Genomic DNA, 12,613 nt, shown 5'->3' on the forward strand with positions numbered 1-12,613 from the left:
AAATGAAGCACGTGGCAATGCCCATAGGAGGCATGGCGTATGCTAGACATGGCGTGTGCTAGACATGGTGTGTGCTAGGCAGGGAGTGTGCTAGAGACATAGTCAGAGCCGGTGAAAGGATATTTTGCGCCCTAGGCAAAACTTCCACCTTGTGCCGCCCCCCCTCACCCACCCACACACACATCGGTTCATTGAGGGGCAAATCCCAATGAGCCTTTATAGACCCCAGAGGCCAGCCATGCCCAGGGGCTGCTCCCCAGCCCAGGTTCCACCCTCCCCCTCCCCCGAACTCCCCTGGAGGGTGCACAGCCCCCCCCCCCCCCCCCGCGAGCCCTCTCCACCACACCCTGGCGGCCCCCGCCCCGAGTCCACTCACTGGCTTTGCTGGGCTTGGGCCGCTGCAGCAGCTCGGCAGGGAGGAGCCACCTTCTGGAGGCACCGGAGAGCCAGAGCATCCCACTTGTGTGGGCGGTGAGCCCCAGCCATGGAGGAGCCGGCATGGTGCAGGGGGGCAGCAGCCCTGTAAAGGCGGCGGCGCCACTAGCGGGGAGTGGCTGCACCCCTCGTCCCTCCTGCCCAGGCTGCAGCCTGCCCCCCCGGAGGTCTCCTGCAGGCTGCAGCGGATGCATGTGGGCGCCGACCCCCATGCGCCCCCCGGCTCCCCGCTCACCTAGGGTTACCATATTTCAACAATAAAAAAACAGGATGGGGGGGCAGAGCCTTGCCCTAGCCCCGCCCCCATCCACTCCCTCCCACTTCCCACCCCCTGACTGCTCCCCTCAGAACCCCCAACCCCCCCCTGCTCCTTGTCCCCTGACTGCCCCCTCCTGGGACCCCTGCCCCTAACTGCCCCCCAGAACTCCACCCCCTACCTGTCCCCTGACTGCCCCAAACCTTATTCACACACCCCACCCCCAGACAGACCCCCGGGACTCCCACTCCCCACCCCCTGACAGGACCCCCAGAACTCCCAACCTAACCCCCCCTGCTCCCTGTCCCCTGACTGCTCCAATCCCTCTCCACACCCCCACCCCCTGACAACCTCCCCCGCAGAACTCCTGACCCATCCAACCCTCCCCCTGCTCCCTGACTGCCCCCCCGTGACTCCCCTTACCATGCCCATGCTGGTCAGACGCTGGCTCCATGTGGAGGCAAAACACCGCATGCACAGCCCCTCCCCTGCAGAGTGCTGAGGCAGCGGGAGCGGGGAGCTCCGGGAGGGGCAGCAGTGATGGCAACTCACATGCCCGGGAGTCGCAGAGCCCGAGCGGGACTAGGGGGGACCTGGGGGGTGCACAGGGGCCGGCGCCCACATGCATCTGCTGCAGCTTGCAGGAGCCCCTGGGGGTGGGGGGGGCGCCAGGCCGCAGCCTGGGCAGGCGGAGTGGGGGGCCCGGCTAGACCCAGCTAGCGGCGCCGCCGCCTTTGCAGGGCTGCTGCCCCTGTGCGCCACGCCGACTCCTCCATGGCTGGGGCTCGCCGCCCCCGCAAGCCAATGCTCTGGCTCTCCGGTGCCTCCGGGAGGCGGCTCCTCCCTGCCGAGCCAGGGCACCGCTTTTTGGCGCCCCCAACCACTTGGCGCCCTGGTGGTTGCACCAGCCCTGGACACAGTCTGTGTTTCCACTGCCTGTGTTCAGAGCGGGCCTCTGGCTCATGGTGCAGGGCTGGGGGGAGGATGCAGTTGCCAAGATGGTGCAAAGTTCACCCTGTGCACTCTCCCAATCCTGTGAGCAGAGATAGTCATTGATTAGAGCACTCGCCGGGCGACACTAGTGGCCCCAAGGGAACAAAACGGCATCCCAGCCACACTCCCCTAGCCTCTGTATTGGCTCTTTGCCACCTGAGCATGCTCCCAGCCTGGCATGACTCTCCCTGGGCTAGTTACGCTGGCTCTGTCTCCAGACCGCCCCAGTGCCCAGCGCCAAGTGGCTGCCCCACACTGCAGGGGCCAGCCTGTCGTGTGCAGCAGCTCTCCGTTAATGATCTCTGCAATGGCCCCTGGGGACGGGGTCTGGGCTGTTTCCAGTACGTTTTCACTGTGATGCGTGTGTCCGTCCATCCTTAGATCTGTCTGGGATTCGTGCAGTTTGGCTTCGTTGCCATCTACCTCTCGGAATCCTTCATCCGGGGCTTCATGACTGCAGCAGGGCTCCAGATCCTCATCTCGGTGCTCAAATATGTCTTTGGCTTGACGATCCCGGCCTACACTGGGCCCTTGGCCATCGTCTATGTAAGTGAGCTCGCTGGGGTAGGGACCTTCTCTCCACACCTCGGCCCAGGGGCTAGCACGCTGCAGACACTGCATCAGCAAATACATGGGGACGTTACTTAATGAATCCTAAATCAAATGAGCAGAGGGCTGAGAGGGTGCAAGCACATGGCAGTCCGCTCCATTCCCAGCACTCTCAGCTTGTACCCAGGGTCCCTTGTGCCGCTACTGTCATAAATAAAACCACAATCAGACCTGAGCCCTGATCGTTTTTAATTATTACCATTGATGAGTCTTGGAAGGAATATTAGCCCTCCTGCTTCAGGGCACGAGCCAGCCTCTAGCTATTAGGGGTCGGGGGAAACTACCTGTGGCTGCAGGTTATCCCATAAATATGATCTCTTGCGCCTTCCTCTGATCCATCTGGTACTGGCCACTGTCAGAGATGGGACACTGAAATAAATGGTCTTCTGGTCTGGTCCAGCCTGGCAGTTCCTCTGAGGCGACACTGCTGGATTGACCTTAGCCTGTTTAGGTTTGGAATCACAGAATCAGATGAGTCAGCAGAGAGTCGGGCATGTCAGAGCATCCCTGGGGCCGATGCAGGAAAATCCAAACCTACAATCCCTAGAGATCCCTCCATGATTTTTAGTATTCCAATGAACGCAGGTATTCCGTCTGGATTTAAACATTTCCCAGCATTCTTTGCCAGTCAGGTGCTGCAGCACTGGGGAAGTGGATGAGAATTAGGGACTGGGAAAAAAAAAAAAAAGAGACCCATATGGGGTTGATCCACATTTCATCCGCCTCTGACTGATATATGGCAATGGAGTGACCGTGGCATAAGACTGGTATGAGAGGGGAATCAGGCCCTGGTGAATCTATTTTCACTGTCCCAGATGAGCGAAATAACACAAAAAAGGATGCAATCAGCACTAACGATGGAACATAAATGAGCGTTTGTTTTTTTTCAAATGCTTTGAGATGTCATTAGGGGCATGGGTAAGGGCACTGAATGTTTTTAAATATATAGGCCCAGATCCTCAACGGCTATGAATGGGGTAGCTGCACTGAAGTCAGTGGAGATGTGCTTTACGCGAACTTGAGGAGATGGCCACGCCCCTCTCTGGGGCCGATCCATAGTCCTTTCCATTGACTTCCGCGGGTCCTATGCACCTGGAAGTTTGGCTGCGTAACTGAAGTAGCCAGACACAGAAGCAGGCTGTCTTGGGATTTCTGGTGCTTGTTTCATTCCCCAGTGCCTGTTTCATATGCTCAGAGCAGGGGGGCTGGAACGGAATGGCTGAGAGCCATTGAACCAAACTGTAAACCCTGGATATGATGGAAATCACTTCAAGCCAGAGGGTGCAGCAGCACCTCCAGCACCCCTAGTTCCAGCACCTGGGGCTCAGAGATGTCCATGGGGAGGCCAGAATGGGCTGGGGGGGTGTTCGCTGCTTTGCCCACTGGAATTCCAAGTAGCCCTTCTCAACATTTTGCTGACGGCTGTCCCTTCTCCCCCCTCTAGACATTTATTGATATTTGCAAAAATCTCCCCAAGACCAACGTGGCCTCCTTGATCTTCGCCCTGATCAGCACTGTGCTCCTGATTATTGTGAAAGAGCTCAACATGAAATACATGAAGAAGATCCGGGTGCCCATCCCCATGGAGATTGTCATAGTAAGTGACACCCGAGCTCTGTCATCCTCTGTCCATTAGAGAGGAAACAACCTTTCCCTGAAAGAGCCTTTTCCCCTCATCTCTTCCCAGCCTTTGCAGGAAGGTGCCTCTCTAGGACAGGCAGGGAAAGAGCCTAGATTTCAAAGCACCCTTGCTTTGACACCTGGTGAGGCATGATGTCGGACTCAGGGCACCTGCATGGCTTGGATGCTTGGGGAAGCAGGAGGCACCGGCAGTGTCACTCTAATTAGACTTTTTGGTTGCGGTTCAGGGGGGCTCGCACCGCTGAGCCCAGTGCACCAGTGCCTGCTTCACGTGGTCATTTACACCAGGACGAAGTGGGTGTAGAGCACTACACTTCTGATTTGGTTGCCTTTTACACCCTGCTCTGACTTTTACACCCTGCACTGACCGGGTGCACAATTCAAGGGCGACGGGACACCGGGGCCCCTGAGTTTGGCTGCAGTTTCAGAAATTCAGCAGCTCCAGAATCTCCGAGAGAAGCTGCTGACCCCACTGAATTTCATGTCAGAACGAGGGTTGGGCCTGAGTCAGAACATTTGGCTCGAGGACCCCCAAATCCCAGGTGGGTGTGTGACGGATTCAGTCACCCTGTTGTGGTTCATCTCTAAGTGAAACCATGACAAACTATACATCTCCCCAGCCCCCACAGAGCCACAGCGGGTTAGGTTCATATCTGCAGAGGCCTTGCCAGCCGCATTCCAGCTGTGAGCTCTCTCTCAACCATATACGGACTAAGTCTCCCCTCAGAGCATGTGTAGAATGGCCACAAGCTTCCATGGGGGAGGGAATGTTACCGAGATTTTAGGACAGGAAACTAGGGGTCAGGAACTTTGGGTTCTATTCCTCACTATCCCAGCTCGCTGCTATTTCAGGGCTCTGTCTCAGTTGACGTGACTGATCAACCTTGTCTTGTGTGGCTCCAGTAATACTCATCAAGTGCTTGGATATCCTGTGATGAAAGGGGATAGGGAAGCCCAAGTATTATTATATCCTCAAGAGGAGGAGAAAACCTCCCCCGCATTGTTTCTTCCTCATATTTTGGATTGCCAGCGCACTCCTTTAACGTCAATGGGGGTAAACTAATCCGTGACATAAACGGACATAACACCCATTGAAGCAGATGGATGTTTCTCCCGCTTGATCCAGGGCTGAATTTGGCTTTACAGGTATCGTTCTCGTCTGTAGTAGGCATTAGCCACTATCTCACCATCCCGCACAGCTAAGTCCGTGCAACGCTGCGTAAGGATCTGACAATGCTACTTCCCCTTACAGCTCCTTTACTCTCTGTGATTTCAGGTCATAGTAGCTACCGCGGTCTCCGGCTGCTTGAACATGCCTGAGAAATACAACATGCCAATCGTTGGGAAGATTAAGATGGGGTAAGTGCGCCTGCAGGCCTGAATCCATTTCCAAGGGCTGATTCCTTCTGGACCAGGGATAGTCCCCTACCAGCCCGTGCTGCAATCTGGGATACAACCCCCACAGAAGTGAGGGATAACGAAGGACACTGCCTGCTGAAATAGAGAACTCAGTGAAAGGAACACCATTTTATTACTGACCTTCGCCCTGTTTACTGAGGTTCCTCCGTAGCTCTCCCTGAGTGATTGCCTTGTCCTCAGCGAAATCTATGCCCCTAACAAACAGCCTCATGCAGAAAGGCACCACTGGGCACTACGAGGGGGTAGAGAGGGGTTCCACCCTGGTTCCGGTTCTGCACAAGGCTGAATGTGACCTTTGTCTCCAGTGGGGTATGTACAGTGACCGCAGGAGACCTGGGTTTGCGTCCCAGATCTACCACAGCCTCCCTGAGTGACCTTGGGCAAGTCATTTTATCTTCCCAGGCCTTGGTTTCCCATCTGGGAAATGTAAAATCCTCCCTTCCTTTGTCTGTCTTATACTTTGTGTCTGTGCAGCACCCAGCACTATGGGGCAACAGTTTCTGCTGGGGCCGCTAGGCGCTACCATAATACAAGTTACTTGTAACAAGTAATAATAACTACAGCAGGGAGCGACTGTCTTTTGTGATTGGTATCCAAAGAGGGCACTAATTTGCCTGAGCATTCGTAAATCATCCTACAATATCCTAGGATAAGGACTAACCCCAGGCGGTAGCAATAGCCCTGCAGCACTGCACTCAGATACCATTGTGCAGGGTGAGGCATAAGAACCAAAATAGAACAGAATCTAGGCCAGGTTGGAGTGGAAAATGTCTCCTAATCCTTCTTTCTTTACCTGAGTCAATGCATTAGTGGATTATAAAGGGCAGCATATAATTACCAAGCTATAATTGTGCAAAGCATACAGTACTGCGCTGCACAATCTTATAATTACAAGGGACACACAGCACCAGTCCTGTGTTGAAATAATAAACAAGGCTAGAGTTGGGATTGTGTCTAGGATATTATTCAGCATGTGCAAAGCACGGTAAGTTCTGTAAGTCTGGGGATCACGTTGGTATTCTTTGTAGAGATATATTCCATTTAGGTTCAATTGGAATGTTGTGTTTCAATTATTCTATCAGAGAGACAAGCTGGGAGGTAATATCCCCGGATATTAGAGAGACCAGGTGGGAGGTAATATCTTTTCTTGGCCCAACTTCTGTTGGTGGAAGAGACACGCTTTTGAGGCACTCCGCTCTTTTTTCTTCAGTCCTGAAGCAGAGCTCTGTGTAAGCTTAAAGGCTTGTCTCTCTCCCCAACAGAAGTTGGGCCAAGAAAAAATATTACCTCCCACCTGGTCTCTCTAATATCCGGGGACCAACACAGCTACAACGACACTGCATATTATACTATATCATATACAATAAAAGTCTAAATGAAAAAGTTGTTTCAAAATGAGAAAGTCAAAACATGGTTTCAACCTTATCAAAATGAATCGTTTTGATCTTTTTTCAAAATGAAATTTCATCGACATTGTCTCATTCCTGTGAAATGTTTCGATTTAGTCAAATTTTCTGACTCTTCCACTGGAAAATTTTTGAGGAGCTCTCATTCTTTGGTGTTGGTGATGCAGTTCCTGGCACTCCTCTCTTGGTTGGTTCTGAGCCAATGGCTCTGCATGGCACTAGAGGGGGCTGTGTTGCTTGGAGGTGCAGTCTTTCAGATTAAAGAGAGAACAAAAGATGTGGTCACTTGAGATCATTTAAAATCCTCTGGCACTTTTTGCAAAAGCCCCAGCATCCTGACCAAATCCCAGCTGGAGTCCACTGACCTAAATTTCCCTTGCAGTTTCATTTGGATGGGTCATTCTTCACTCATTTTCCTGAACAGTTGCGCAGTGCTGCTGTGCACTGTTAAACAGCTGCTGTGTTCCTCCCAGAGGTGACTGCATTTTAGTAGTGGGTGAAGTGAATCCTGTATATATAAAGTCAAATCCTGGTCCACTGGCTCCATCTCTAAACACCTATGTCCTGACAGCTTTCTCCTCTATTCTTTGGCTGCAGCTTCCCAGTCCCCACACTCCCACTGGTGAGCAAGTGGAAAGATATGGTTGGCACAGCTTTTTCACTTGCCATTGTGGGCTACGTGATCAACCTGGCCATGGGACGAACCCTAGGAACCAAACATGGCTATGACGTAGACCCCAACCAGGTAACATTTATTTAAAGGGATATAGTCAAGATCAGGGGTGGGCAAACTTTTTGGCCCAAGGGCCACATTGGGGTTGCGAAACCGTATGGAGGGCCGGGTAGGGAAGGCTGTGCCTCCCCAAACAGCCTGGCCCCCACTCTTTATCCACCCCCTCCCACTTCCCGCTCCCTGACTGCCCCCCTCAGAACACCTGACCCATCCAACTCCCCCTGGTCCTTGTCCCCTGACAGCCCCCCCAGGACCCCACTGCCTATCCAACCCCCACTGCTCCCTGTCCCCTGACTGCCCCGACTCCTATCCACACCCCTGCCCCCTGACAGGCCCCCCCCAGGCAGGGCCACCCAGAGGATTCAGGGGGCCTGGGACAAAACGGGGGAGCGGACATACTCACTGGGCGGCACTCCGAGTCTGCGGCGGCGGCGGGTCCTTCACTCGCTCCACGTCTTCGGCAGCACTGAAGGACCCGCCGCCAAAATGCCGCCGAAGATCCGGAGCAACTGAAGGGCCCCCCGCTGCCGAAATGCCGCCAAAGACCCGGAACGCTGCCAGGTGAGTAAAAATTAAAAAGGCGCCTCTAGCAGGGATTCTTGGCCAGGGCTCGTGGGGCCCCTGCGGGGCCTGGGACAAATTGCCCCACTTGGCCCCCCCCCCGGGTGGCTGTGCCCCCGGGACTCCCATGCCTATCCAACCCCCCCTGTTCCCCATCCCCTGACTGCCCTCCCCCGAACCTCTGCTCCATCCAACCACCCCCTGCTCCCTGTCCCCTGACTGCCCCCCGGGAACCCCTGCCCCTTATCCAACTCCCTGCCCCGCTCCCCACCCCTTACCATGCTGCTCATAGCAGCAGGAGCTCACAGCCCCACCGCCCAGCCGGAGCCAGACACACCGCTGCATTGCCTGGCAGGGTGGTGGGCCAGAGCGCTGGCGGCGCGGCGAGGTGAGGCTGCGGGGGAGCGGGGACAGCAGGGGAGGGGCCGGGGGCTAGCCTCCCCGGCCGGGAGCTCAAGGGCCATAGTTTGCCCACCTCTGGTCAAGATGCTGCTGGGTATAATGGATGTGAAAATGGAAGCCTATTTAATAAGTTGGGAGCTTTTAAACACACTCTGTTTCTTTGAAATTTGTGTCTCTCTCTCCTGCGCTCAGACTTGCATAGTGGTAGGGTTGCTCATGAATCCGGGGCTAAGTGCACTGGTTTGTTGTTGTATGCAGATTGTCTGTGGGCTAGAGGGAGATTGTACAGGATTGGGGGGAGTTTGGGGTGTGATCCCCCTGCTTTGCTTTCCCTCCACCACAGTCCCACCTCTCTCTCTCCTTCCGCCCAACTGACCGCATCGGGAGGCCTCCTTTCCCAGGCACCCTAATATCAGGGCTCCCTGATCTGCTCGAGACCTATGCAAGGAAACAGTTGCACGTGCGACAGAAGGCACACCCCTGATCAGCACACGGCTCTCTGTTCCGGCCATGTGTTTCAGGCAGAGTGCGAAGGAGGGGAAGACTATTGCCTGTCTGACTCATGCAGAACGCACCCTTGTAAAGATGTTAGATTCATTTGGGATTCCAAACGTTTGTTATTCCTCATTTTCCCTCCTTTTTAAAATGCCTCTGCAGCTGGTCGCAGACACAAATTAAGGCAGGATATTTGGGAACTGGGTCCAGCTATCAGCCTCACTGCAGCACTGAATCATCCAGAAGCGGTGAAACACCTGGGGAAAGGACCTAGACCAGTGGTTCTCAAACTTTTGTACTGCTGACCCCTTTCATACAGCAAGTCTCTGAGTATGACCCCCCATTATAAATTAAAAACACTTTTTTTATATTTAACACTATTATAAATGCTGGAGGTGAAGCAGGGTTTGGGGAGGAGGCTGACAGTTTGCGACCCCCCCACGTAATAACCTCATGACCCCCTGAGGGGTCCTGACCCCCAGTTTGAAAACCCCTGACCTAGACAGACAAATGACACCAGAGGAATGGGGTTTGATCTGGAAAGGAGGACTAGCAAGCACAGTCTGTAGCACAATAAAAGAAAATGTCTTTAAGATACTGTTTCAATGGTATCTCAAACCCATCAGGCTAAAAAATACATAGCGATTGAATAGGGATAAATGTTGGAGAAACTGCAGTGAAAGAGGAGATTTTATGTATATACGGGGGGAAGGCGGTGAGCCCGCCGCGGCTCCGTTGGCGGCCGGAGCACCGGGAAGAGGGCGGAGAGCCTGGCCGGGGCCCCGCTCTCCCCGAGTGGCTGGAGTGCCGGGAGGAGGGCGGATAGCCTGGCCGGGGCTCCGCTCTCCCCGGCGGCCAGAGCGCCGGGGGGAGGGCGGCGAGCCGGCCGGGGCTCCGCTCTCCCTGGCGGCCAGAGCACCGGGGGAGGGCGGCGAGCCCGCTGCGGCTCCACTCTCCCCGGCGGCCGGAGCGCCGCAGGGAGGGCGGCGAGCCCAGTTGCAGCCCCGCTCTCAGGCCGGAGTGCTGCGCCGCGCCGCGCCGCGCCGCCCCCATCCAGGTGCTGCCCCAAGCACATGCTTGGTGGGCTGGTGCCTGGAGCCGGCCCTGGCTGTAACCAAATATCACAAATCGTTGGCTCTCTGTTACCAAATGAACCTTTGGTAATCCTCCTGGGGCTTCCCAGCAGAAATGGTCAGACAAGAGGAAATGAAGAATTAATCTCTCATCTGCTCTGCTAATAGTTGCTTGGCTGCTGAGGCCTTCAACAATGGGAGGTTGTGGTTAGGGAAACACACCAATTACGTACCTAGGAAATAGGCAGAGGACAGATAGATACTTAGATATTTGGTTACCTTTTATTCAATACTCAGACAAAGTACATCCACCTGCAAAAAAACACTCTAGCACCTGTCCAGTTTTTGGGAGTATTAATAAAATCGCTAGAGACGACATAGTATCGGTGTTGTAATGATGCTCACTCTGTAACATGGTAACACCCTGTGAGACAGAAAGATCTGATGACTATATTCCTGAATAATGTCTCTTTAAACAAAAGCTAACGGCTGTGATGATTGTTTTGTTTCTGATGTTTGCATGGCAAGGATTTGCCAACTTGTTAAAACTTCCTAAAGACCTAGTTTTTATAGAGAAATCCAGCGGGTCTCTTGTTGCCAGGCACTGGCTGGAGTTGATGTGTCATCATGGGCATAACTTAGGGAATCCAGCAATGCCTCTGGGAGGAGAAGGAGCAATCCTCTGGGTGAGGAGGAGGGGCAGGAATGACTGCTGTGTGCAGGGCAGAGGCTTTGCAAAGACAGTGCCGCTCACCAAGCAGAGGAGGGGAATCCCAGTGACCTACTTCTCTCACCTCCCTTTAATTGCTGCTAGAGGAAACTTAGGTGCTTCCTTCCTCCTCTGACAAACACCTTCCTCTTCTCTCCACAGGAAATGCTTGCCCTGGGCTGCAGTAACTTCTTTGGATCCTTTTTCAAAATCCATGTGATCTGCTGTGCTCTGTCTGTAACCCTAGCTGTGGACGGGGCTGGAGGAAAATCTCAGGTTATTACTTTCTTCTTCCTGGCGCCCAGTTTCACACTAGCAACCGTGATGACACCTCCACGATTAGTGTATAGACGGCCACAGAGGGGCACCTGAATGTGTCCAGTGGAGCCATTCTCTGCTAAAATTCAGAGCCAGAGATTCAGACTCCACTGTTGCTAATCCAGAGTAACTCCACTGACTTTAGCGAAGTCACTCCAGATTGACACCATTGTCACTGAGAGCAGAATTTGAACCTGAAGGCTGTTTTTCTGAGGGGCTAGCTGGCTCACATGATTAATGATGATGATAGAGCTGTTACTCCCCAGAGTGCCAGCTGGAATCCAGACTGGATCTCTATCTGGCTAGAAGTTGTTACCATCTGATGGATGTCTCCAATGGCCTCTGTATGGGATGGGTTTGGTGAATCTCAATCCATTTTCCACTGAGCAAGGGTCTACATCACCAAAACCATGCTCCTGACTGGCCGTCGTGCTGACAGACTCAGCAGAGAGGTCAAGGACACATGGGCCACCAAGACCGAACTGCCGTCTCTCCCACAGAGCGGGGTTCCTCCTCGTCAGGGTTGGGGCACATTAGCACTGGCACTTTTGCTGCCCATGCTGTGGCGCAAGCACCTGTTGATCTTTAAGGTTGTTCAGTGGAGGCAGCTCCCTGGGACTGCACTGGGCATTGTGGGTGCTCAGCACCTCCCAGGATCAGGCCTAAGGGAAGCACTTTGTTCTCCATTGCTGCTAATCCAGGAGATTTCACTAATACTAAATGCATTCAGCGTGAAAGATCTTCTTCTCCATGCCAGCAGGCACTCCTGTGTCTAACATGCTGGTCATTCCACTGGGTCCCCCGAGAAGAATTCCCTGCTCCTTACGATCTCCATGTGATGCCAGACCCTTCTTCACTATTTAGCTGTTTTCGTTTCATCTGGCACCAACAGCGGTGACTTTTAATGGGGGCCTGTCCCAGGGACAAGTCTTGGGCAAAAGCACAGAGCTCAAGTGAACTGAGGGCCAGAGAGATTAGGTATCACGCCCCAGCCCTCACTGCAAATCAGTGGCAGGACTAAGATAAAACCCCAGAATCCTGAGCCCCATTCTGCTGCTCAATCCATTAGCTCCGTAGTTGCCCCAATTTAATTGGTCCCCAGTTTAAGGAATGACATAAGGTTTAAAAACGCCAGGTTACCACTGTAATTATTCTTTTTGTTTCCTCAGATGGCAAGTTTCTTTGTAGCGCTGGTGGTTATGATAACCATGCTGGCTTTGGGAATCTACCTCGACCCCCTTCCAAAGGTAAAACCACATGCAACCAGGAGGGCCATGGAGGGCGGAGGGAATGTAAGTAGGGACACCACGGGGTATAACTAACCTGCTCCATTTCCTGTGTCATCTGTGTCCAGCCAAACCAGGTCAGCCTTCCTTGCTGTTTGTAAATCAAAGAGCCACCAGATGAAGCTGCACGTAGCTCTAATAAACAACGCTCCCCTCCCCACTCCTCATCCCCATCCCACGAAACTCATTTGATCTGGGATTTTCTCAAAACCAGGTCCACTGAGTGAATCTGGATCAAGTGTCAAGAGAACCTGAGCTAATTCCTGGTTTCAGCACA

At 53.7% G+C, this 12,613-nt stretch overlaps 1 protein-coding gene across 1 annotated transcript in view; it reads left to right on the plus strand.

Annotated features, from left to right (window-relative positions):
• Positions 1-12,613, plus strand: part of SLC26A9 (solute carrier family 26 member 9) — a 47,317-nt gene that overhangs the window by 17,350 nt on the left and 17,354 nt on the right. The window contains exons 6-11 of the mRNA XM_008172728.4: positions 2,066-2,230; positions 3,738-3,890; positions 5,211-5,293; positions 7,357-7,504; positions 10,895-11,008; positions 12,220-12,297. Of these exons, the coding sequence (XP_008170950.1) occupies positions 2,066-2,230; positions 3,738-3,890; positions 5,211-5,293; positions 7,357-7,504; positions 10,895-11,008; positions 12,220-12,297 (741 nt within the window). The remainder of the gene's footprint in view (positions 1-2,065; positions 2,231-3,737; positions 3,891-5,210; positions 5,294-7,356; positions 7,505-10,894; positions 11,009-12,219; positions 12,298-12,613) is intronic.

Source organism: Chrysemys picta, chromosome 4 (assembly GCF_011386835.1).
Source record: "Chrysemys picta bellii isolate R12L10 chromosome 4, ASM1138683v2, whole genome shotgun sequence".
NCBI classification, from domain to species: Eukaryota; Metazoa; Chordata; order Testudines; family Emydidae; genus Chrysemys; species Chrysemys picta.